Source organism: Lissotriton helveticus, chromosome 3_1 (genome assembly GCF_964261635.1).
Source record: "Lissotriton helveticus chromosome 3_1, aLisHel1.1, whole genome shotgun sequence".
NCBI classification, from domain to species: Eukaryota; Metazoa; Chordata; class Amphibia; order Caudata; family Salamandridae; genus Lissotriton; species Lissotriton helveticus.
Window position 1 is genome coordinate 1,941,628,086 of NC_136061.1, and position 27,733 is coordinate 1,941,655,818.

At 45.8% G+C, this 27,733-nt stretch overlaps 1 protein-coding gene across 1 annotated transcript in view; it reads left to right on the forward strand.

Annotated features, from left to right (window-relative positions):
- ITGA11 (integrin subunit alpha 11) overlaps nucleotides 1-27,733 on the forward strand; it is a 603,504-nt gene that overhangs the window by 158,344 nt on the left and 417,427 nt on the right. Inside the window, exons 3-4 of the mRNA XM_078683461.1 lie at nucleotides 12,383-12,492; nucleotides 27,628-27,719. Of these exons, the coding sequence (XP_078539587.1) occupies nucleotides 12,383-12,492; nucleotides 27,628-27,719 (202 nt within the window). The remainder of the gene's footprint in view (nucleotides 1-12,382; nucleotides 12,493-27,627; nucleotides 27,720-27,733) is intronic.

The following is a 27,733-nucleotide window of genomic DNA, read 5'->3' on the forward strand; positions in this document are numbered from 1 at the left end:
TTCTGAATCCGATGCGTTCCCAACTTCTTCCGACACCCCCTCAGCTGCTTCAATCCCTTCTTGCGACTCTTCTTCCACTTCCGGGCTTTCGTCTGGGATAGGAGCTGTTTCTTCTAGAGGTGCTGGAACTCTTCGAGTATGGGATGCATGGATCCAATTTGGCAGCCCCCGCACTTCACCGCGGTGTTCGTGATCAGGATTACCTGAAAGGGCCCACGCCAGCGAACATCTAGGCAGTTCTTCCGGACGTGCTTTTTGACCAACACCCAGTCCCCTGGGTTCAGGTCATGACACAGGTTCCTCGATGCTGGAACTTCAGCCGCATGCACCTGAAGGGACACAGAATGGATGGCGTCAGACAATCCTTTACAATAATCCAAGATCAGATCATCTGTAATATTCAATAGGGCAGCAGTTGGAACTGTGGGAAGTCTCATGGCCCTCCCCATCAGAATCTCGTGTGGAGAGGGACCTGTCCTCCTGTCAGGGGTACTGCGCATGCTCATGAGCACTAAAGGAAGAGCATCTGGCCAACTCAAAGATGTGGATGCCACTACTTTAGCCAATCTATTCATCAGAGTGCCGTTCACTTGTTCCACAATTCCTGAAGCTTCTGGTCGATAACTACAATGCAGTTTTTGATCGATATTCAGTGTGGAGCACAACATCTTCACTATTTCGCTGTTAAAATGTTTTCCTCTGTCCGATTCCAGAGAGGCAGGCACCCCGAAGCGCGGTATCAACTCCCTGAGCAACAATTTTGCCACTGTGAGTGTATCGCACCTACGTGTAGGGTACGCTTCAACCCATCTGGAAAATACGCATACAATCACCAACACATACCGAAGGCGATTAACTCTTGGCATTTCGATGAAATCTAGTTGCATTCTATTGAAAGGCCCCCCCGACCTCCTAATGTGACTCAGGGTGACTGGTGTTCGTTTGCCTACGTTCAGTTGTTGGCAGGTAACACATCGCTTACATACTGATTCTGCTGCTATTCTAAATTTAGGGCAATACCAAGTTTGCCTAAACACTCTCATCATAGCATCCCTTCCTAGATGTACTGGACCATGTATTTCTCTCGCCATGGGATTAGCTAATTCTTCAGGTAACACAGCCCTCCCATCTGCTGAAACCCAAAAATCCATTTCGCTTCGCACGCAACCTGCTATTTCCCATGCCTTTTTCTCTGTTTCAGGTGCGTTCTCCTGCATCATTCTTAAATCCTCCCAAGTGTCTCCAGTTTCTAACATCATACTTAATTCAGTCTTTTCTTCAGCACCATCTATTTCCACTTTTGAGAAAGAATAATTTTGTTCTGCACAATAACGTGCGACTTCATCAGCGTATCTGTTGCCTTGTGACACAAAATCTGTATTCTTAGTATGAGCTACACACTTTACTATTGCAATGTCAACTGGACCTTGTAATGCTTCTAACAACAGTCGCACAAATTCTCCATTTCGAATGGGCGAACCAGAGGAGGTCATGTAACCTCTCTGAGACCACAACTGCCCGAAATCATGAACCACACCGAAACCATATTGGCTGTCAGTGTATATGGTGACTCTCTTTCCGTTTCCTGCTATGCAGGCACGAGTTAGGGCAATAATTTCTGCTACCTGTGCGGAATGTACTCCTTCCAGGCAAGCGGCTTCCATAACTCCAGTAATGGTACAAACAGCATAAGCTGCTCTCAACCGACCAGTATCGTCTCTTAAACATGAGCCATCAACAAAATAAATTTCATCGGGGTCAGACAACGGCTCATCCACAATATCTGGTCTGGGTTTCGTGCATAGTTCAGTCACATCAAGGCAATCGTGGTCTTCACATCCTTCGCCTTCTATTACAGTAGGTAATGGCATTAAAGTAGCAGGATTCAAGACAGAGCATCTCCTGAGGGTCACGTTCTCCGCGGCGAGAATAACTTGCTCGTAGCGCGTGAGCCTACTATTGGTCAGATGCTGCGTCTTCGTCCTGGTCATTAGCAATTCAACTGAATGTGGTACATACACCACCACTGGATGTCCCATCACAATACTCTCGCTCCTTTCAATGCTGACACCCGTTGCAGCAACGGATTTGAGACATCCGGGCAACGCTGCGGCTACTGGATCTAATGTAGCCGAAAAATATGCAACTGGTCTACGGGCATTTCCGTGGGTCTGTGCCAAGACTGACAAAGCACATCCCTCTCTCTCACAACAATAGAGTGAAAATGATTTCTCGTAATCAGGCATTCCCAGAGCCGGAGCACGACACAAATCGTCTCTCAGCTGCAAGAACGCCACCAAGCATTCTTCGTCCCATGGTACCGGATCACTCACCTCCTTGTGCGTCAGTTTTTGTAAGGGCTTTGCTTTCAGTGAAAAGTTAACTATCCACTGTCGGCAGTAACCCACCATTCCTAGGAACATTCTAACTTCCCTCTGTGTTGTAGGCGCATTCATCTTCATTATCGCCTCAATCCTCTCTGGTGACACCTTACGTTTTCCTTTCTCTAACCGGTGCCCTAAATACTGTACTTTTGTCAGACAATACTGCAACTTGCTCGGAGATACCTTATGTCCATTTTCGGCTAAATGGTTCAGTAAGGCAATTGAGTCTATTTTACAGGCTTCCTCTGTCTCTGACGCCACAAGTAGGTCATCTATGTACTGGACCAGAACCGAATTCTGCGGCAGTACTAGATTTTCGAGATTCTTCTTCAACAACTGGTTGAAGATGGATGGACTGTCTGTGAATCCTTGTGGGATTTGACACCATGTTAAAACGCGATCTTCCATTTTAAAAGCAAAAAGATATCTGCTCTCTTCATCCAATGGGATGGAAAAGAAAGCCTGGCAAAGATCTATCACTGTGAACCATTCTGCTTGACATGGTATTTGAAACAGTATCACTGAAGGATTCGGTACCACGGGACAACATGAAACGACTATGTTGTTAATTTTTCGTAAATCCTGCACTATCCTGAATTTCCCGCTAGGTTTCTGCAAACCCATAATCGGGGAGTTACAAGGACTACCCACAATTTCTTTCAGTATTCCCTGTTGTATCATTGACTCGATCACAGGTTTTATCCCTGCAATCGTTTCCTGGGACAATTTGTATTGAGGCGTTCTTGGAAACTCGGCATTTGGTTTTACTAGTATTTTTACCGGTTCTACCCCTTTAATCAATCCTATTTCTTCTCCTGTGAAATCCCATACCTCTGACGCCACTGCATCTCGTAAGTCTTGGGGCAGATCTTCTACTGTCAGAGTAGGATATAGTTCTACACAGGATTTTGAATTGGCCACCTTAAAGGTAGCATCATCGTCGGTAGTCTGTACCTCCACTCCTTGCGGGGTGCAGTATATGGTGCAGTTCAATTTGCACAACAAATCCCTTCCTAACAGACATACCGGACTCGAGTCACAAACCACAAACTGATGTTCGTTCATATGGTTTCCTATCTTCACAGACACTGGTTCCGTCAATGGACTAGTCAGCCTTTTATTTGCGACTCCTACCACCTGAATTGTTTTCCCCGACATCGGCAAGTCTGGAACCACCGCCGATCTCAGAGTTGATCGGGTAGCCCCAGTATCCACCAAGAACGTTGTGGGACACCCTGCCACTTCTGCCTCAACAAATGGCCCTCTTTGATCCACCTCTAGGACTGCCCCGAGGGTACAGTCCTCTTCACTGCTCACACGTTGTCCTGTCAATGGATCAATGTAATAACACTTTTCTTCCTCGATGAATAGAGGCATTTGTTTAAAGACCTTTCCCCCTGTCGCTACCTTTGGTGGCTGTGGGAACTGGGCCCGTGGAGCCGAAGTCCCCCCTTTGGCCACCTTGCTTCCTGGAACTGTCACCTTTGGAGTTGGGACTTCTTGAACCTGCTCTTCTACTTCTAGCTCTCCATTTTCAGGGTTAAAGGGACACTCGCGTCGCCAATGTCCCACCTGGTGACACTGATGGCACTTTGTCGTTTTCTTTAAAGTGGCAAAGTCTATCCTAGGTCTCTGCCCTTCTTCATTATCTTTGTTCTGACCGTTTGGTTTTCGTCCCATCCCCTGCTTCTGCTGGCCACCCTTCCCAGCGGACTGCATTTGCACCACCATCAATTTCTCCTTTAGATTCTTGGCTTTAGAATCTATCTCGTCACTACAGTATCTTGCATAACGTAAAATCTCATCTAGTGGTTTGTTCTGCCAACAGATTAAATGTTGCTGTATCATCAAACAAATATCAGGTCTCAACCCCAAGACAAACTTTGACACAAACTGCCCTATATCTTTGGGATCCATTACATCTAGTCCACTGTATTGCTTGAATGTTTTCAATAATCTTTCATAAAACTCGTGAACTGTCTCCTTGGGTTCCTGCCTTGTTCGGTCTATTTTCACCCAATCTATATCCTGTGGTGGTACCTTATCTTTCAACCAAGCTATTACCCTTTCATACTTTCGCATGACAATCTCGGACGGTCCATTAGTCCGAGCATCCCTCACTGGTTCAGTATTTGGCCATTCAACACTAGTCTTGCACGGGGTCCACAAATCAGATGGGACCACGATGTCAAACAACGTGTTCAAATCAATCCACAATACTTTCGAGATCTTGACAAACCTTTCTACCTGCTTATACCACTCAACTGGATTGTCCCTTAACTTCGGAAATGAGTTGGTAAATGCAGCTAAGTCTCCTCTACTCCAGGGCACATGTACATAATTTCCGTTTGATATTTCTCTCAAAGGGAATGCCTCCATATGCATTACCCTTCCCTCGGGGGTCATCACATTTGCACTTCGTCTAACTGTGCCCTTTTTCGACCACCTTTCTTCCCATTTGTCCAATTCTCTCCACACTCTTATCCCTGATACCAGCTCTCTTATGTGTGTTTTTAATCCAGTAGTTCTCTTCTCATCTAGATCCTGGTCTGCGTACTGTAATCTGTGGTTACTCTGCAATGCCCTTGTCCTAGATAAATCCACGGCATACCTGTCTGCCAAATCAGTCAGTTTCTCATGAAACGCTCTAGCTTTCCTAGTAATATCCTTTGCCATGAACAATAACTCATCCTGTTCATACAATTCTATCCTTTCCAAAGGCAATGTTCCATCTATTATCTCATCAACATCTGATTTTAAACTAGTAACATCGAGCCTCTTTGCCTTAATTTCAGCTTTCAAGACACTAAATTTAGTTCCTCCATCCGCATCTCTCCCATCCCAGCTCCGAGATCTACGTTTAGGTACTGGTGAGTTATAGGGAGTCCTCCCCTGTTCCCATCTCTCTAGGTCCCATGCCTTTCCATCTTCTCGAGGTGGGTGGTGAAACACTCCTTCACGCCTCATAGCCCCTCTCTCCCCATCCTGGCTAGTTTCACGGGATGCATGGTAAGATATTCCATTACTCCCTCTTTCTTCACTACTTCCCTGTGATTCCTGATTATTCGAGGCGTGGCGGGACCTATCACTGTTCTCCTTTCTCCAATGTTGAACGTCTTCTCCGAGTACATGATGAAGGCACCTAAACCTATTCTGAAAAGCCTGTACCATTTGGTCTCCTCCTTTCTCCCAGAGACGGGACATCTCTTCACACTCTACACTCCTACTATTTTGTTCCTGCTGCTCCCTCTCATCCGTAGGACGTGTAACTCCTCTATTCTCTTGACTTTGGCCTTCCCGCCCCTGACTGCTTTTGCTGGCCCCACAATGAGATACAGTCCCGTTACCTCTGGTTTCCCACTCTGGTTCTGTTCTTGTCCTGTTGCTCGGGGATACTGCGGACCCGTCCCACTCCCTCAAATCAGCTCTTAATTCTGAATAGGGCCTTGGCCGCGGTCCCCTTAGGTCCATCGGTCCTCTCTGACCTCCCTGTCCTGTGTTGGGACCTACAGATGTATCTAATGGGGTGTTCCACGTTACCGAACCTGGCAATTGCTTCCATGCATTTGTCACGTTATTCCTCCTTTCCATCTCGATCCTTTCTCTATCCAATTGCCTCTGTTCTTCCTCTCTATCTCTCTCTGGGTTATAGATCGATACTATAGGTCCTATGGTAACAGGCACTTGAAGAGCGTCTGGCAATCCAAAGGACTCAACCCTTTCGGTGGCTGGCGTTTTCTGCACCACAAACCTTCCCACTACACTCTGTACTGTGCTAGGTTGAGGTGTCTCCCCACCTTTGGTAGGTGTCCATTCCGATATAGGGAGTGGTGTATACCCCTCTATGGCATTCCCATCTTCCCTTGCGAGCCCCCTATCTTCTATCACCCCCACTCTCGGAGGTGGTCTATCCATTAACAATCTGTTTATCAGATTGTCTTCCGACTCGCTCTCCTCATCTTCCTCCATGAGGTTTCCTCCTCCTGCCACCTCCCTCATCGGATACATTTTTTCCACCTCAATAGCCTGTACCCTCCACCGCTTTGCTTCCTCATCCCATTTAGAATCTCGCACTGCTCTTACCGATCGCGTCAGTCTTTGTTGACGCCTGTTCAAATTTCTGTCGTGTGCAGCCCTAATCCATGCATTAAGGGCCTCAAACTGTGTTGGTCTGGGCGAGGGTTTCAGTGAGGACATGGTTGCTTTTAGCCGATGTAACACCTCTAACTTAAACGTCCCGTACTTCGGGAACTGCATTTCTTCATTCCCTTCCGTAAGCTTATTCCAAGCCCCAATCCATAATATGGTATGCAACCCCACATTCGTTGCCATATAATGAGCTGGTGTACCCTCCGGCGGAGCCTCTTCCCCATAATAATGTTCACTTCGTTTTCGTTTAAAAATCCCCTTTAAACACTTAAAACACTTCATGATTTCGCTCTTTCTCCGCGTTCGTTTACTTCCTGATGATATTCCACCAATCTCAGCCCCGTTCTCACTAACTGGCCTATCCGTACGCGACTTTCCTCCTACGTCACTCTAGCCACCCAACCAGAGCGCGGCTCTAGCTAACGTCACACCAACCGCTCAATCACAGCGCGGCTCTAGCCGACGTCACCCGTCCCCCTTCGCAGCAGTTCCCCTCCTTTCTCAGCTCGTCTCCTCGGTCATGCACGCGTCCCATTCATACTCTGAAAAATGATTACTTCCGTCCAAGCGATCACCTTTCTTGACTGTACGCCCACAGTCTTTCTGTAGTTGTCACCTTAACTTGACGAAATGTCTTTCCGTTTACTTCCAGACAATCGCCTTCACTGATAGGTTACTCACACACAGTAACTTCCGACCAGCGTCCGTTACTCATACGCTCACTCTTACACTCCCCCTATCTCGGTTCCACGGCGGTCAATGGTACCTCGTGACCTCCGTACTATGGTCGACAACTACCCTGGATGTTCGATACACCCAAAACCACTTAAGCTCTGGCCTGAACTTAAGATTTCACCAGTTCACCCGTTTACCAGGTAACCAGTTTACCAGGTTGCGCGCGCTCACAACCTTCTCTCATTCACACTACAGGCATTCAACTCCGCAAGACATTACAATACAAATACAACACAAAACACCGCAATCTGTTCACGCATGACCCTTTTTATACTCACTCTCCTCCGATACTGCTGCTTTTCTCGCACCGTCTGCACCTTTCGGCACACGATTCTTCCGCTGCTCGTCTCTCGACATCTAGGGGCCTTGGGGTAAACTAACCTCTCTAGATTACCTTCCTCAAGAAGATAACCATCCTCACTCTGCTACCAACTGCTAACGCGGGATTACTGGTTACTAGTTACTTTATCAGCTCCCAAACCAAGTCGACTGGAACGTTGGTACCTGTCATTGAGTAAAAGGCAATCTAACAACAGGTCAATCAATTTAAGAACTTACACCACTCTAAATGACCACTGACCAAATTTAAGTTTCAAAGATTTAATATAAAGCCAAAGATAACTGAAGATACAAACTTCTCAAAATGAGATTCAGAAGATAAATTGGTATCACTATGAACATGAACTTTTTGAATAGTCTGAGTCTGAAAAACAGAATAATGAGTACAATTTCAAATAACATGAGCGTTGCCAAAATGGATACAAGTTGCAACCTCAAAGTCATTACAGAAAAGAAAATTCAGGTTAGTCTGTCCCTACACTATACTAAGTGACATCCCTACTTAACAAGATCTTTACCCCTCTAGGTGTCAGCCGTGGTGACTTCCTAAGAAGATCACGCACTTCTCTTTGTCTCTTCTCTGATAATGGGTCTCTCCTGATCAGCCTATCTGCCTACCCATCCGCTTCCTTAGGCTCCCAAAATCATCTGCTCTACCCTCCTCCCGGGTCGCTTTCCCTAATACCAAATCACATTTCCAATAGAAACGCCCCTTGGGACGCCCCTCACGTGGTACATCTTTGCGCGGTAAACTCCATGATGGTACTCTTCAAGACCCTCGTTATAGTTGACCTTGGCTCCCAGGCTTCTTCTCCAGTGCGCCGATACCCCCTGAAATTCCTGGAAACTCCTACAGGCCTGCGCCAAGCGCCACTGAACAAAGCCCCTTTCATTCTAGCTGATTAGGACCCTCGCACCTGCATACAGTCCGTCCTGCAGTGGGCCTCAAATTCCAGACTCCACCATATCTATAGGTCGTAAAGCACACGCGAAGCTCTGTGCTGGACACCTCTCGACTTCTCCTCTAACGAGCACATGGCACATCAAAGGAGATGACATTATCAGTACAGGCCTCCTTGATTTACATGAAGCGAGTCCCTGCACTCTAAAACATTAACTTGATTTAAACAACATTCTTAACTAGCATACGTTTCTAAAACAACACATCTATAAAGCATATATTTCAACCTTAGTTCGATAATACATTTTTTGAAGAACCATGTTAACCCCATCTCACATTATTTTAGCAGCACGTTTAGATTTGCTGTGAATTGCCCTAAGGCCTACACAATATACTGGTTTTCAGAGTTCTATTCAACTCTAACATGATTCCTTTAACATGAGAACATGAGGTTTTCATATTCATTCCAACACTTCTACATTAATCTCACACAGTTATGATTATTGTTACTCTACTTAAACATTCTATACACTTCACTACTGAATATAAGACACTCTGTGTATTTCACTTCTAAATATAAAACACTCGTGTGCAAAAGCATGTTTAAACTAACTACGTGCTTGTAAATATGGTGCACTTATACATTTTTCAGACTTGTGCTCTCTCACATCCACAAACAAGCTAGTTCCTATTTACTGCCAGTGTTTTTCTTTTTACTTTATACTTACTTTAGTGTTGCCTTTGTGTGTAAAGCCTGATGTGATAGAGCCTGATGTGATAGCAGGATGCTTCTGAACGTATGGCACATTCCGTCTTTATCAGTTACAATCTCCTTCCAGTGCTGCTGTAAATTCCTTTTGACGCGTTTTGCTGTTCTGAATGCTGCTATTTCACAGCATACCATATTGTTTCCCTTTTAAAACTCTTCTATATTGCTATCCTCTTTTTACTTTTTTTCTATTTTCCTTGTTTCTTTCCTAATATCTTTCCTTCTTTCTTTCTTTTTTCATTCTTTCATTTTCTCGTTCTTTCTTTCTTTCATTCCTTCCTTTCTTTCTTCCCTTCTTTCCTTCTTTCCTTTTTTCTTTCTTTCCTTCTTGCCTTCTTTAATTCTTTCTTTTTTCTTTCCTCCTGCCTTCTTTCCATCCAGCCTTTTGTCTTGGTTACTTTCTCTCTTTCTTTCTTTCTTTCTTTCTTTCTCGTTCCTGCCTCTATTCTTCATTTATTGCTTGCCCTCTCCTTCCTATCTTTCCTATCTTTTATTCTTTCTTTCTTAACTTCCTTCTTTCTTTTTTTAATGCAAGAGGCTTTCACCCAATGTTAGACAGATTGGCTTTTTTAGGCCTGTTTTAGCCAAGACCTTTTTGATTTTACTAAAATTATTTGTATAGCATACTTACTTCAAGGGGATTCAATCAGACTTCATCCATTAGTATGTGGTTGGTGTCATTCACATTTCTCCTCCACCCACGCCGGAATGCATTAAAGGGCAAGGCATCAGCCCACTTCAGCAACTGACTGACTTTACTACTAGTTGTGGCATGCCGACATTTCACAAAGAACACATCCACACACAAAGTAGTTCTCTTCACAGTACTATGGTAATGTGTGTTTTGGTTTTTTTAGACCCAAAAAAACTTTTTTGCCTGAAGCAAATGTTTTTTTAGGTTAATGAAGGTCCAACATATTCCCAAGCAATAAAGTTTTGCAAAAAGCTTCAAAAACAAAACAAGAAGTGCCAGAAGACTGAGGACCAATGCCAGCCTTATTGGCTTTGCCAATGCTTGTTTTACTTGAGGATTGAAAAGTTTCACTACAAGAATGCTTTAAATCAGAATTTTCTGTATCGGAGAACCAAGATTATTCCTTAATTTCAGTTCGACCAACTCAGTTGTCTTCAAGACTTATTGTGCTTGAGATAAGAGTCTCTCAGGAATGCATTCCTGTCACAGCTTTCCTTGAGTTTTTTCTGCTTCCTCTCAAGTTGCGAGCTTTTCCTGTGTGTGAAAGAATTGATATCCAAGGCTGATATCCAAGCCTGATACTTTATTTCCTTATAACTGTTTAAGTGCCATCTGGCGAGAATATGAATGTGACTGCTAAAGCTTATGCATTAAAATATTATAGCCTTGTAAGTCAAACTAATTAGAAGTATTAAAAGTTGGCATTTTGGACTTACCTTTTAGGCATTCAGATAGTGGCAATCTGGATGAAAATACATATTATATAATTTTATTTTTTCTACTAAGTACAGCTGTATATCCAGGCTTCCTCAAAACACTTGTGTGGGGTGGTGAGGGTAGGGTTACAGAATTCTCAGGTGATATAGCATAATGGTTAGAGAACACCTGGCTAAACAAAGGTTGTTGCTGAAGAAAATGGCCAGATATGATGCAAACCAAAGTCCAAATGAAACAGATGGCCCTTCAGAGCGTTTCTGGGTCTGCTTCTAGGTCACAGTGAGAAAAAATGAGTTCCAGAGGAAGGAGCATTGTACATGAAGGCCATATTCACAAAGGTAAAATACACTTTTAATTAACTTTACACTTTTGAGTAAGTTTGCTACTTTTCGGTGTTAACAAACTGCACTTTTGTAGTAATTTAAACTTTTGTAGGAATTTACACTTTTGTAGTACGTCCAGCGCTACAGGTGGCCTCCCACTAGTAGTGCAGCACTTTCCCATAGAAAATAATGGAGGTAGGTACTTACTACAAAACTGTAAGTTAATACAAGACCGTAAGTTACTACAAATGTGCTGTTTATGAATACAAAGAGTAGTAAACTTACGCAGAAGTTACTACAAAAGTGCAATTTATGAACAGCACTTTACAGTAAGATTTTTAGTAATACAAAAAACTTTCTACAAAGTTTAGTTAGTGAATGAGGCACAAAGGACCCGATGTAGGTAATCCAAGATTACTGATTCTTAAACACCGAATCATACCGATTCGGGATTTAAGATCGATTCCTTAAATGACCGATTCGGTAAAATACCGAATTCTTAAAAAGTGCCACCTACATCTCAAAAACCCAATACCGGTCGGTAAGGGCCGAAATTACCGAATTTCGGCCCGGTATTTGGCTACCTACATCGGGCCCATAGGGCCAGATGTAGGTAATCCCAGATTACCAATTCTTAAATACCGAATCATACCGATTCGGTATTTATGAACTGGCAATCGGGATGTAGGTAATTTTACCGATTTATTTACCGAATCGGTATGATTCGGTAATTACCAAATCGGTATTTACCGATTCGGTAATTGCCATTCATTCCTATGGGCCTGGAAGCCTATAGGAATGAATGTCAATTACCGAATCGGTAAATACCGATTCGGTAATTAGGGGAAACATTGAAGGGTGGCAGGGTGTCACTTTAACACCCTGTTGCACCCCTCAATTGTCCATGGGTACACATGTTGCAGACATACATGCCCTTAGGGCATGTATGTCTGCAACATGGCACTGTTTCAAAAACAAAAGAAATGCTTTTTAAAGGGTTTTCATAATTTACCACCAACTTCTAGTTGGTGGTAAATTAAAAATTCTTAAACCCCTGTAGCACTGATTACAGTGCTACCTACATGTCAAAATACAGATTCGGTAATTATACCGATTCTGTATTTTACCGAATCTGTATTTTAACATGCCCCTACATCCCAAACTCCAAATACCGGTCGGTAACGGCCGAAATCGTCCTTTACCGACCGGACAAGACTGTCAATCATGTAGTGTTGATAGGCTATTTGTGGAGACACATATCTTGGTATTTACTGTTTATAAATTCTGGGTTAAAGTTCACAAAAAGTCACTCATTCATTGTTGGCTGGTTATTGATAGAAGCTCACATGTGAAGTGCTTTATTGTTGGTAGGTTGGTGGTGGGAGCGCCCTTTGAGATGAATGGACAGCAAAGAACAGGAGATATCTTCAAATGTTCAGTCGGCAATGAAACAACAAGTGATTGCGTCAAACTTAACATTGGTAAGTATACAATATGCTTTTTTTCGGCACCTATTTCCAGTGCGTTTAGCCCGATTGCTACCTCCTCTGTAAGTAACTTTACATGTCCCCTTATTTCCTCCTTTCAGATCTTACATTGCCTCATTACTTATGGTGCACCATACCCTCATTTTCTATACTAGCTTGAGAGTGTTCTTAAGATTGTATCCTATTTCTGCTCATAGTAGTCATGCTTGAAATGTCTAGATCATTTCTAGAGCTTTAGCACACTGGCTCAGATTTATTAAAGCACAGTGACGCAAAGCCATGTAAAGTCTCACAAAGGTGTTACGTTTCAGCACTAAAGTTATCTTCACTGTAAATGTGCTCTTTTCTCAGTGCACATACCACTTTGCACTGCTTAATATCATTTTGCATTAAGGGAGTGTTACTGCAGTGTAACATGGGCAGATCAGCGCAAACACCCATAGTTGTGAGCTACAGCGACCTGGCTTTACCTAAAAAAGTAACACCTGTTTGAAGCAGGGTGAGTAAACACCACATACAGTGAGATGAGGGGGCCTGGGTAAACACCACAGACAGCATGAGGATGGCAGGTGGGTGGGAAAACACCACAGACAGAGGGCGAAAAATAAACACCACTGAGAGCCAGTGGGAGGGATGGCCCTCTTCCCTCGGTCTATTGTGTTTCTCCACCCACTCGTCCACCTCCCTCAGTCTGTTGTGTTTCCTCACCCACCCGCTCTCCTCCCACTGTCCTTGTTTCCCCACCCACAAACCCTCCGCTCACTGTCTGTTGTGTTTCCCTAACCACCTGCACTCCTACTGAAGTCTATTGTGTTTCCCCACCCACTCAGCCTCCTACCACTGCAAGCTGCGTTTAACCTCCCTCTGTCTGTTGTGTTTCCCCACCCAGCTTAATATTGCTGTTTGTTGTGTTTCCCTACGCAAACATCATCTTCCCGCTGTCTGTTGTTTCCCAACAAATATGCCCTCCTCCTGCTGTCAGTTATGCTTTTGCACCCACCTGCTCTCCTCTCATGTCTGTTGTGTTTCCCCACCTACCCACCCTCCTCCCGCTATCTGTTGTGGTTTCGCATCCACTGCCCTCCTACTGCTATCTGTTGTGTTTCCCCACCCACACGCCCTCCTCCCGCTGTCTGGTGGGTTTCCCCACCCACCTGCCCTCCTCCCACTGTCTGGTGTGTTTCCCCACCCGTCCTCCTCCTGCTGTCTGGTGTGTTTCCCCACCCGCCCTCCTCCCACTTTCTGGTGTGCTTCCCCACCCGTCCTCCTGCTGTCTGGTGTGTTTTCTCACCCACCTGCCATCTTCCCATCGCCTGTTGATTTTCCCCACCCGCCCTCTTCCTGCTGCCTGTTGTGTTTCCCCAGCCACCCTCCCTTCCTCTGCTGTGTGTTGTGTTTCATCCACCCACTCTCCGTTGTATTTCATCCTCCTGCTCTCCATTGTGTTTCAACCTCCCGCTGTCCATTGTGTTTTATCCATCCACCTGCCCTCCTTACAGTGTTTGATGTGTTTATCCTTCCACTGTCTCATGTGTTTACCTACCCACCCACCATCCTTTCACTGTTGTTTGTAGTAATCCAGCCCTCCTTCCACTATCCGATGTTCCCCCTCACCCACCCACCCTCAACCCGCTGTAAAATGTACCCCACCCAACAACCCTCCCGCCTTCTGCCATCTTATGTATTCCCGCCCATCCATCCTTTTTCTGCTTTCTGATTTACCCTTAACCACCCGTCCTCCTTCTGCTGTCTGATGTACCCTCACCCACCCGCTCTCCTTCAGCTGTCTGATGTGGTTCCCACCCACCCGCTCTCCTTCAGCTGTCTGATGTGTTTCCCCACCCATCTGCCTTCCTTCCATCGTCCAATGTGTTTCCCCATCCACCCACCTTCCTTATGCCGTCCCATGTATTTCCCCATCCACCTGCCCTCCTTCCGCTGTTTGATTTGTTTCCCCACCCACCTTCCCTCCTTCCACTGCAGGATATTTTTTCCCACCGGCCCTCCCTCCGCTATCCGAGGTGTTTCTCCACCCACCTGCCCTCCTTCTGCTGTCTGATGTATTTCCGACCCACCCGCCCTCCACTGTCGGATGTGTTTTCCCACTCACCCACCCTCCTTCCCCTGTCTGATGTGTTTCCTCACCCACTCTCCCTCTTTCTGTTATGCAATGTGTTTCCCTAGTTCTGCTGACTGATGTACACCCGCCCTTCTTCCACTGTCTGATGTATTCCCTCACCCACCTGCCCTTCGTCCACTGTCCAATGTGTTTCCCCTCCCACTCGCCCTCCTTCTGCTGTCCAATGTGTTTCTCCATCCACCCACCCTCCTTCGCTGCCCAATGTGTTTACCCACCCACCCGTCCTCCTTCCGCTGTCCAATGTGTTTCCCCACCCACCTGCCCTCTTTCCGCTTTCTGATGTGTTTCCCTACCCACCAGTCCTCCTTCCACTGTCCAATGTGCTTTCCTACCCACCCGCCCTCTTTCCGCTGTCTGTTGTGTTTCCCCTCCCACCTACCCTTCTTCCGCTCTCTGATGTATTTACCCGCCTACACACACTTGTTCCACTGTCTCTGTTTACTCATACACTCGCCCTCCTTCCACTGTCTGTATTTCCCCACCCACCCTCCTTCCGCTGTCGGAAGTGTTTTCCCACCCACCCGCCCTCCTTTCGCTATCTGATGTTTCTCCTACCACCCTTCCTCCTCCTGCTGTCTGGTGTGTTTCTTCACAAACCCACCCTCCTCCTTTCTGGTGTGTTTCCCCACCGGTTTAAAATAAACTTCCTTTGGTATAGTTTAGTTGCATAACATCACACTGTCACACCACATAACACATTCAACTATCACTGAGTCAATGCCACACTAGCCCAAAATTCCAATATGAAAATCTTTATTTATTTGATTTAAAAACTTTTTTTTTCTTTTGATTTTTATAATGATCCCTTAAAATATTCAAATACATTATCCGCATAAATACACTAGGGGGTCGATTCCGATTCAGGAAACAAATCCGTACGACGATTCGAATTCGTAGCCGTTTCCGTACGAATCGTACAAATCCGTCCGAATCGCGTAGTACGATCCGTAGTAAAAAAATACGTATGAATCGTTGCGAACCGTACAAAAAGTATGGGAAAATCCATACGATACGGACCCTGAAACTGAACCGTACGAATCTTAAACATGCCGTACGACCCGACAAGTACGATCCAGACCGGGGAATGAGTACCTGATTCATATGGTAAATGTCGCGTATGAGCAATTCGTACGGAGAGCCACACAATCACATAGGGTACGGTTCGTATACCTCATGATCGTAGGGGTACGGTTCGTACACCTACGATCATGGGGTACGGTTCGTACACCCCATAATCGTAGGGGTACGGTTCGTACACCTACGATCATGGGGTGTATGAACCGTACCCCATGATCGTAGGTGTACGAACCGTACCCCTACGATCATGGGGTGTACGAACCGTACCCCATGATTGTAGGTGTACGAACCGTACCCCTAAGTTCATGGGGTGTACGAACCGTACCGGGGGTCCGTTTTGCACGCATTTTGAGTCGAATTCTGCTTTTCCGGACGTTTTGAGCTCTCTTAAAAAAGAGTCGTACGGAGTGTTGACTGGACGAATCGTACTTGCTGGGTCGGAAAATGATGCTTCGATCCGTACGGACATCGCATACTGCGTGTTCCGAATGCGATTCGTACAGATTATTGAGTCGTACAGGCTTTGGTACGATTCGGACGGAGAACTGCTTTGGGTACGCATCGTACTACATCGTACGTATGGGGACGTCCGAGGATACGATCCGTATGGGAAAAATGCTCCGTGCGGCTATTCGTACAGGATTTTACCGAATCGAATCGGCCCCTAGGTATAAAATCACATATATAACAAAAAGTGCAGATCAATAAGTACAAAATTTAAAAAACAATCCTATACAGCAGATCAACATTTAATCTTGTTTGTTATCCTTTTCATATGTTGCACAATAGATACATATGATTCACAAAAAAACTTTTATAGCAAGTAGACCAAGAAACGACGCGTTTCGGAGGTATCTTCAGGTTTTACTAATGATCTCTCCAAGCACATTCGTCTATATAAAAATATATCGAAAAATCAAGTTGTTAGCAGCGTGGTGTATTGATATAATTACAAAACCACTCAACTTATTCACATTACATCTCAGTCTTTAGGAAAAACATTAAAATAATCCATTTAATAAAAAAGACAAACATATTGAACTAATGGCTCTGTACAGTGATTATCAAACAACCCAAACCCATACACATGCAATCACAACAAGATAATTGTCTTTATAAGAATCCTTATTTATACTAATTGATTGTGCCAAAAGGATAGTTATTCCTTACAGGCTCAGGGCTAAAAACGTAGCTCTCTGCAGCTAATATTATACGCTCTGCCCAGTACACATTAGTACATATTGTCTCTCTCTTCTATAATCCTAATTAATTGAATGGAGACATAGTACACACCAAAATTTAGACAGATTGGCTTTCTTCACAGGGAATATTCTTCTCCTGACGCTGTTTTTCAGAAGTGTATAGCTACTGAAAATATAGAGGGGACAAGTCTCCACTCTAATACGATCTATAAAGACAAAGCCATCATAAGCTAATTACAAATCCATTTCCGAATAGCTAAGAATTTTCAAGAAGAAGTATTTTGTAGTACATACCAGGTGTAGTGACAATTTATTAATGTCATGGTATATTCATGGACTCTACTATTGCACTTAATTCATGCGTGGGAAATCATCCATTGGTGATAAGGGAAAAATCAATCTATCAACCACCCGACAGTGGTATTCTGAAAATAAGCAATATAGCACCCAATGAATTTATCAATATATCGAATATCCCACACATAAGGTGTCATAAATGATGTCAAAATAAGAAAACAAAATTTTTCCATTTACCTTGATAATAAAATCACACACTATTTGTTCTGTTAGGCCGAATCAGCCTAATAGTGCATATTAATGTATTTGAATATTATTGATGCAAAACCTTTTTTTCAGCAGAGGTTCAATGTATTTGGCCCAAGTATTTATACTTAAAAAACATAGATCACAGTTTTTAGTCTCAGCTTAATTACTGACAATTTTTAACATCTACTATTTTGTTTGTTTAGAAACCTAGCGGTTTAGGCTAATCTCTAACAGTTCTGAAAACTACATGATAATATCATATCAGAACTTGATTTGTTTACAATTCTTCCAACCCTGAATTAACTAAGCGATTAGCTGCTAAGGCTCACCCCATCCCTGGCATTATAATTAAAAGACCACGATGGCCACTATTCTCAGAGAAAACTTAAAATTGACGCAAACATGATCTCCCATCTATTGAGAAACCAGTATGCCTACATAAAAACTGAGAAATACTTGAAATCGGTAAGCCACCCACCCGCCCTCCTCCCGCTCTCTAGTGTGTTTCCCCACCCACCCGCTGTCTGTTGTGTTTCACCCCCCACCCGCCCTCCTTTCGCTGTCTGTTGTGTCACCACCCACCCGCCCTCCTTCCACTATCTAGTGTGTTCCCCCACCCGCCCTCTTCCTGTTGCCTTTTGTATTTTGCCACCCACCCGCCATCTTCCTGCTGCCTGTTGTGTTTCCCCAACCACCTGCCCTCCTTCCACTGTGTGTTGTGTTTTATCCTCCCGCTGTCCATTGTATTTCATCCCCCTGCTCTCCGTTGTGTTTCAACCTCCCGCCTTCCATTGTGTTTCATCCATCCACCTGCACTCCTTACAGTGTTCGATGTGTTTATCCTTCCGCTGTCCGATGTGTTTACCGACCCACCCACCCACCATCCTTCCACTGTCCGATGTGGTGATCCAGCCCTCCTTCCACTATCCGATGTACCCCTTCACCCACCCACCCTCAACCTGCTGTCCAAAGTACCCGCCCTCCTTTTACCATCCGATGTATTCGCCGGCCATCCATCCTTCTTCCGCTTTCCGATGTACCCTTAACCACCCGCCCACCTTCCGCTGTCTGATGTACCCCCACCCACCTGCCTGCCTTTAGCTGTCCGATGTACCTCGACCCACCCACCGTCTGTCCGCTGTCTGATGTGTTTCCCCACCCACCTACCCTCCTTCCATCGTCCAATGTGTTTCCCACCTACTCGCCTTCCTTCCGCCATCCGAGGTATTTTGCATCTCCCACCCACCCTACTTCTGCTGTTTGATGTGTTTCTACACCCATCTGCCCTCCTTCTGCTGTCTAATATATTTCCCGACCCACCCTCCCTCCGCTGTCTGATGTGTTTCCCTATCCACCCTCCCTCCGCTATCCAATGTGTTTCCCCACCCACCCGCCTTCCCTCCACTGTCTGATGTGTTTCCCCACCTATCATCCCTCCACTGTCCAATGTGATTCCCCACCTACCTGCCCTCCTTCCACTGTACGGTGTGTTTCTCCACCCATCTGCCCTTCTGTCAAGGGCCTGTGTCCACCCGCCCTCCTTCCGCTGTCTGTTGTGTGTCTCACTCTACACCCATCTGTCCTCCTCTCGCTGTCCGTTGTGATTCCCCAAGAGGGAAGTTCAGTGGCGCATTCATCAATAGCCATCAACAGTCCTGCTTTCCTCCCCCAGGCTCACTCGACAATATCCTCGGCTAGGGATCAGTTGCCGCTGGCATAGCTCATGGGTGGGGGGCGGGCATGGCGCGGGGTGTATGGGCGAGTGGTCGTGAGGGAGGTTCATGCAGGGAAGGGGGATAAATAATAATTTAAAAAGTCCCTTTCCCAGGTCCCGCGTTTTTCAAGCTCCGGCTCTGGCTCCTGCTTTCCTACCTCCGCAGGAACAGGAAGCAGGCAGCCTCCCTCCCCTCCCCTAAGCCAATCACAATGCTGGCAGCATTGGGATTGGCTGGGATGCCAACCGCACATGCGTCTATGGGGAGGCCATTTTCTCCATGTAGGCTGCATTCAGCCTACATGGAGAAAATGGAGAGTGCGCGTGACTGGTTTGGTCAGCCCCAGAGGGCCGACCAAACAGTCAGGACCCGCAAAACTAGGCTAGCCACTCCTCCCCTGCCCTGTTGCAGGACCGCCCAGAAAGCAGTGGGGCGACGCTCCTCCACCCACATGGAGGAGCCGCCCTGCTAGGGATCTGCGGATATAGTTAGTGGTCCCAGACAGAGCAGCAGCAATGAGTATTATATCCACTAATTAATAATATTTATAAAGCACACAGTTACACTCAGGAGGCTGTCCAGGCACTTGGCAAACATAACGTGCACGGCACACAACAGTGTCAGACAGCAGAGCAAGCTATTCTCATTGGGAGAGAAAAGCAAACCACAGACGCAGCACTATTAACTTGTGTTTTAGTGACGGCTGTTATATACTGCACTTAACAAAGGCAGTAGTGTGCAGGTAGTGATAGGAAACTAACGGAGGGTGGATTAAGTGGGGGCGCCATTTAAGGAAAGACCGACCCCTGTTGGAGGAATTGCTCTTTCTTTTCTTTTATTATACTGTCTATCATCTTTACATAGTGCTTTCTATCCCTGTGTGGCGCGCTGAAGCTCTTGCCTGCACGGATAGCAATAGGTGTAGCTAGAGCTTGTGGCGCCCGGGGCTACCCCTCAGATTGCCGCCCCTTGGGGGGAGAGGGGGGGGGGTGCTGGGGAAAAAGGATGGTGAGCACTTGAAAGATGTCCGAGTCTCCGAGGAGAGACACGTAGTATTGCTGCTAACAGTTACCTCGATCATGAAAGTTACATTTAGTTATTTATAAAGTTTTAAATAGTGCGAATTTGAACCCGAAGGATATCAGAGCGCTTTACAATTTGAGGCAAAGGTAACAAATCAGAACATTAGTCTAACATGGGGAATCTAATGGGCATTGAGATGTTTACTCCTCTCAAAATCGGAATGGTTGTTTGTTAGAAATGGGGGTCTCTAGTTGGCAATGACTGGCCACTGTCCAAGTGGGGACCCTTCTTCCTAAGTCAGAGTAAGAGGGCTATACCCTTTGATACCTCATAATTACACTGAAATTATAATAATGTCACACAAAAGCAATCTGAAACCTTGGCAGCTATGCATACTTCCTATCGGCACTTTTATGAAATATGTAAGTATGGGCATGGTCTTCAAAGCTTTGTCATGTGAAGTGATGCCCACCCTCTTTCATAGCTGCCAAGGTTTCAGATTGCTAGGTGTGACATGATTTTGATAATTTAGTTCATAATTGTGAGTCAGCCATCTCGGGCATTTGCAGCAGTTTTAAGATCTTCTCAGAGTTTCTCTATGCTCAAGTGAGTCTAATTTCAAATATTTATAAGTTTCCTTCGCTCGTCTTCATGTATGATATTCTGCTTGCAAGACAGTGTCACTCATAGTAGCTGAAATGTCACTCTAATGCCCCTAAGTCTAATAACCAATCTATGTGCTTTATTTACTTTATACTTAAATCCTAACTATTCATAATAGTAACAAAGGACTTGAGAAGCTGCTGCAAGCCGACTGCAGTTCTCGCTATTAACACTGTATCGTTGGCATGCAATAGTACCGGAATGAGATTCCACCCGTGGGATGTCTTTGCATTGTGCACATAAATTATAATATTTGACTCAGGCCATTGACATACAGGGTAAAGAGGAGTGAAGATAATATACACCCTTGTCTCTCCCCCACTGAACTTTAAAAGGTGTGGTACAACTCCCATCAAGATCATATCTTACCAAGGCTGTTAGATCTTTATGTAATTCACGTAAAAACCTGTGTCTCTGTCAAATCCCATGTTAAATAGGATTGCTTGGCCATAGTTTATTTCTATTAAGTCAGTCAAAAGAAAAGCCGATGTAAGATCCAAGTCACTCATCATAATAATTACACTGAAATTATGAAGATGTCGTCAGGTCACACATAGCGATTTGAAACCTTGGCAGCTATGCATCATAGCCCCACCACCCTGGTATGTCTGCCCCAGGCCCCCATCTGGCTGGACTCGACTCCGACCCGACTCTCACCTCAATGAATTATTTTATGTCTCAGTCTGTCCTGTCGTCGCGCAGAGACAGAGTGCCGGCCGACCGCAGCCACAGCCCACAGAGAGACAGTACTGAGTACTGTAAAGTACAGGGCAGCTGAGCAGGGCCAGGCCAGGCAAAAAGAATGGTGGTGGTCGTCTCCACACTCGACACGACGGGAGGGGCAGTGAGGTGATAAGCGTGCAGCGCGCGTCACCCTTGCTGACTTACTCGGCGGCGAGAGGGCTGGCAAAATGTTACAGGGTCGTCATTGGTTTGGGCTGTGCGCTCCGCGCACGCTACCACTGATTGACGGCCCTGTGAGCGAGGCTGGGAGGTGTGGGGGCCCCCCAACACAGCTATGATGTGATTGATTAGGAAACCCTGACCCCAGCCGACATGATGATTTATTCAATTGTGCGCTGCGGCTGCTGCTGGCTATTTTCAGATAAATGAATCCACCTCAGAAGAGTTGGCTGGATGGCTGTCACAGTCACTGACGGCAGGGTGACGCGGCCGCCGGGTCAAACTGAAACAGGTGTCAGTCAGTGAGTGTTGTCCTACATCCGCGGCCGCAACGGGCCTCGGCCGGGCCTCAGTCCAGGAGTGAGTGCCGGCCCGCCCGCGTGGCGGCGGCCTCCTCAGCCGCCTCAAATAAGGTGCCGCCTGGGGCGGACCGCCCCCCCCCCCCCTAGCTACGCGGGTGCGAGCAAAGCTTCCCCTAGTGCAGCAGGTGCAGTGCCACCGGAGACCAGACGCCTGAAGGGTCTGCCGAACCCTGATTATTGCTATATTTAATCATTCGAACAGCAGCCAAAGGCGGACCCATTTCCTTTCCTGCACTATGGCCTATGACACACTGGTGATGCTACCTCTTGTGGTGTGTTTTGGGGGGGTGGACTGGCGCTGTCCTTGTTCTGACCTTATGCAGGAAGTGCTTCCATGTCTTCCCTGATGAACATCACGGTGCGGTTACCTGTAAGCCATGTCTTTTCCTTAAATCAATAACACGAGTTATCCATTCGTCTTCGTTCACTTCCTGTGAGAGTCTCTGCTGCGGAGGCTGCATTATTGGGACTGACACTAGATATTTATGTAGAGCAGTAATGCATGGAAACCCCTGTTTAAATGTGTACATATGGAAAGGGCTATTGGAATTATGCGGATTATTTATGAGGCAAATGAGGCAATGGAGGGACACATTATATGGAAAGAAAAGGAAAATTATGAGCATACTAAATACAATCAGCGGCCGGATTATATCTCTACCATGTCATTTTAACACAAATCAATATTGTCTGGGCAAAGTTTCACCTCATTTGTACCAGTTTAACACCGGAATCTAGCATTCAGCAGCTGAAAGGTGGCCAGTTAACTTTTGAAATTGGTGTGCCACTGTGCAGAAACATCTGTGGCATTTGATACATATGAGCTTGAAACTTTGTATTTTATTTTATTTTATTAAATCTGTGCAGAATATTCTGTAGAATTGCATCTTACGAGCACCCCTTCAAACAGGCCTGCCTGTGCCTGGCACAGTGCTTGTCTGGTGCCCATCCCTCCATCCTCAATCACCCCTCCAGTGCATGCAAGGCCACAGTTACCAAAGCAAGCGGAAGCCAAGGGCCAAAGCCTGTCAAACAGCTGGCACCCAGAGTGAGACAGGCCAAACCTTGGCTCACCTCCCAGAATCCTCTAGTGCTTGTCAGCGAACCCTTTGAAAGCTTGTCAGATGAATTCGGTCATTGCAGGAGGTTTGTTATTGGCTGAGGGGGAGCGACGTGTTAATTAGTCATTTGAAAGGCTTCTTGCATAAGGTTGGCAGTTCTTAAAATATATTGTTCGGAACAACTCGTCATTGACCCATAAAAAGGAAAACTAAAGGCATTTTGCCCATAGGCTCGCTATTGAAGATCGAACAAAAATGAAAACCGCCTGTGATGGAGAAGGCCTTGTGCCTGGTGGTGTGCTCGCCTTCTGTGTCCTCTTGGAAGTGGAAGCGCCTGCTCTGGCGAGGCGTCCAGTCCCTGAAGTGGGCTGCTCGCCCTGGGAGCAGATGGAGATGCTTGAGTCTCTCAGGCGTCTCTGTGGATTCTCTGACTCCATCCCGTCCCCAGCTGGAACCAATGACAAAGTCCAGCTCCGACCTCCATCTGCCCAGCGTCTATTCCAGGCCGTGTTCAAAGACCTGTGCAGTGTGCACATCCCAGTTAGGCAGAAACCCACCAGTTTCTCAGAGGCCATAGGAGGAGACCATGGTGGCCATGTAGAAGTTAAAATATTATTTATTATTTCTTGTCCTTATTCACCATGCTCACTTCCGACTGGCTACCTAAATTTCCATCCACTATCCTGATCCACCCTCCAGGAGAAGTGCGTTTTTCAGTTGGTGAAGAAGGTTCCAACTTCCACAAGCTAAAATGTGCCCAACACCGCGTCTGGGAAACCAGTTGGCTTAATCATTGGACTAAGAAGGGAGCCGAAACATCTCAATGGGCGATCAAACTTGCCCTGGGTTTCACTCCCCGCATTCTCTTCCCAGACATGTGATCAAGGGGACCCATATTTTAGCTCTTTTTGCCTCGGGGCAAATTGTGTCAGTCTTACGTACGTAAAAGAATGAGTTAAACCATTCATCCTTAGAAGGACCAGAGGTAGATATTCACTGTTTAAAAAATTCTCTTCACCCCAGTAATATTAAGTAAAACAACAGTTTGCTGCTATAACCCTGGGGTTGCCCTAGTCTCGGGGAACAACTAAAAACAATCAGTTCAGGGCTCACCTCCATGCAATCTCTGGAAAATACCACTCAACCTTTCCGACCTCTCCCCAGAATTGCTGTACGCTGGGACAAGCCATGAACATATGAAAGTCATCAGCATCACGCAGCCTGCACTTCTTACAAAGGGCCTTCTCCGATCCTCGCAACTTAGCCATTCTCCTAAGTGATCAAAACACTCAGGGGACGGAGAACAAATGGTTTCTTCTCACAAAGGCGTGTTTTACCGGGCTGTACAAAGTACGCATAGATACTTGCCATAACTGATCTATCTGTGGCTTCGGCAAGTGCTCTTCCCACAACATCACAGGCAGGCAGAAGTCTACATCCATGATTTCCAGAATTAACCAATACCACACTGACACCTCCTTCTGTCGCTGAGGCTCATTAATCAAATCTTCTTCCAGCTCATTTCTACAATTGTACCCTCCCAGAGCCTGGGCCCAGCTATTCAACTACTATAACTCAAATTTTGAGGTGGATCCCTTAGTCATTGCTTGAAACTCCTCCCGAGAACTATGGGTCATATTACCAAAAAGTAGCGATAATTATCACTAAATAGGCTTAGCGACGATTTTTTTATCGCTGCCTATCGCTGGATATGTTAGCGGAGAAAACATGCTATTAGCAACGTTTTCCTCCATTGTGCTAAAATATCCAGCGATAGCGGCTAAATGCGTGAATATCGCTGAGAATACAGCGATATTCACGCATTAGCGACGAAATGCTCTTAGCCATGCTATCCGCCTCCCATTGGATAACATGGCTAAGAATTGGTCTGAGCAGGCGTTAGTTTTTGGCGATAGCGGGAATATTTCCATCGCTACGCCTGCCTTGCTAATAGGCGAGAGCGACGTTAGCGACTGCTTTCAGTCGCTAACACGCTGGGTACGCCCACTTTGCATGTCATTAGCGATAAATATCGCTGACATGCAAAGCTGGCCCCAAACCGCCCGCTATCGCCTAAAAGCTGTCGCTAACATCAGTTAGCGACAGCTTGCCAATAGAGCGATAGAATTATCACCGCTTAGCCGCCGAAAACGGCTGCTAAACCGGCGATATTTGCCTATTGCCACCCTTGGTAATATGCCCCAGAGTTTCCTGGCCTGGGGCAGCTCACCCTAATTCAAAATTCTGTCTTCTATAAGCCCAATTGCTATCCTGTCTTTCAAACTCTCAAGGGTACCAGGGGAATCCCAGACTGGGCCAACCTGTTGTAGTAGGGCAGACTTGTTGCTCGCCTTGATCTGTGCCCACAATAGAACAGCCGCCATTAGAACATTTAACCTCACCTTTTTATTAAAGTATCTTATTGTCATGAACTTAGACTCGCCCCCTTCACCTCTTTCAACATCGCTTTAATCAAGTGGTTACTCCAAGGGCCACTCAAATCAGTCAGTAAGGAGCTGAAGCTTGTAAACTGAAAGGCCCTGGCATAGAGTTGAAAGTCTGGCAATGCAATACCTCCCTTGTTGTATTTCCTGTGCAGTTTTTCCTTGAGATTCTTAACCCGTGGGGGCTCATATAAAGGAATTTATGGGATGATAGACATCTTTATTAAGTTTGTTCTTCCATGTTGTGTTAATGATAGGAAAGCCCTTCAAAAGTGACCTTTGAGAAAAGAACATCTTCTTTTATGCCGATGAAGTGATGATTTACAGGCAGATCTAGCCCCCGCTTTAGCTAGTTTGGATCGCCTGATTTCAGACTTTGGGGAAGTGTCCAGATATGAGGTGAATTGGTTAAAGACAGAAATGATGGTGTGGAATATGGAAGAGGGAAATTGCCTAATAAAAAGAGAACTAAAATATCTGGGCATTAGAATCAGTCGATCTTTGTACAAAATAGCAGAACTTAATTTTAATAGGACAATGGTGGAAATAAATAGGTTATTATTGAGTTGGTAAAATATTATTTATGAGGCAAATTTATTACCGCTTTGTGCCGGGTTTACAAAAGTGACCCAGTGCAAAATGATCTTTTGGATTTACTTCCCAGCATGTATAAAAGAAAAAAAGTGTAATGATGGGGCCACCTCATGGTCTTTGCATGCATGCTTGCTGACATATTGACGTGCACACATCATCACGCAAGTGCTTGTACGTAACAATGCTTGCTCGTTTTGTTATTTATCAACCTGAAATGGCTCAATAAATAAAAAATAAATAAGTATTGTAAAAGAGCTTTTTTTAGGTAGTATAATCATTTTACAAAATAATTTAAATAAGACTGCAGTGTGTGGCTGATCAGAGGAGCAGGTGGGGGCGGGAAGCAATGGGGAGTGAGCGGGGGAGAAGCACATGAGGGAGACAGCCAGAGCACACATGCACTATTGTAAGAAACAATAAAAAGTAGTTTCCAAAAAGTGAGTAAATGAAGGGCACATTTAAAGAGGATGTGCTCCGGGGAATAACAAGCGAGCAAATAAGAGTGACAAAAAAGCCAACAGATGGTAAGCAATGTGTGGGCTTTGAGCTCTTGAAAGTTATTGGTAAGCTGACAACTAGACAGCGGTGCTATCTGGTGGAACAACTAAAAAGCTCTTTTGCTGCCTTGGGGTGGGGGAGGGGCTAAAGGCTTGAGGTTAGACTCTCCACTTCCCTTGGTCACCCATGCAAGTTGGCTATTACTTTTTTGGGTACTTCAGTCCTGAGGCTTAGGACAGGCACTATGATAGATCAGTCCCTGGTAAAGCAGTCGTTGCTGTAACTGTGGGATGAAAGTTGGGCAGACGCATATGTGGTGAGTAGCAGGGGGGGCTCCTCCACTAGGGCGGTGGAGCGTTGGCCCACTGCTTTCTCGCAGTGTGAGAAGCAGAAACATAAAATGGTAATAAGTTTCCATTATTACTATTTTTTGTTCGGTTGCCACACGGGCAGGCGGGCTGGGCTGCTCTGGAGCAGGGCAGGGCATGGGAGGAGTGGCATGCCTGCGCACTCTGCCCTTCTCTATACAAGCTGCAATGCAGCCTGTATGGAGAACATGGCCTCCCCATAAGCCGCTGGCTGGGTGGCTCCCGACTAATCACAACGGTGCTTGCAGCGTTGTGATTGGTTTAGGGGAGGGAGCCTGGCTGCCTGCTTCTGCTTCCTGCCGGAGAGCAGGAGCAGAGAAGACAAGGGACCCAGCCAGCAGAAAGGTAAGTTTAATTTAATTTTTTTATTATTAAATGAAACCACCCCCGCGCGACCCCCCACACCCCATCTGCGAGCCATGCCGGCAGCGACTGATGAGTAGCCCATTGCTGTGGCCTCGGTGCACTCTGCTCCCTACCTGCTTCTTTCTGTCCATGATGCAGTCTTTCTAACTGAGATTTTGTTCCCCAAGGAAGAGTCACCCTTTCCAACGTGTCAGAGCGGAAGGACAACATGCGCCTGGGCTTGAGCCTTACCACCAACCCCAAGGACAACAGCTTTGTGGTAAGAATAAACAT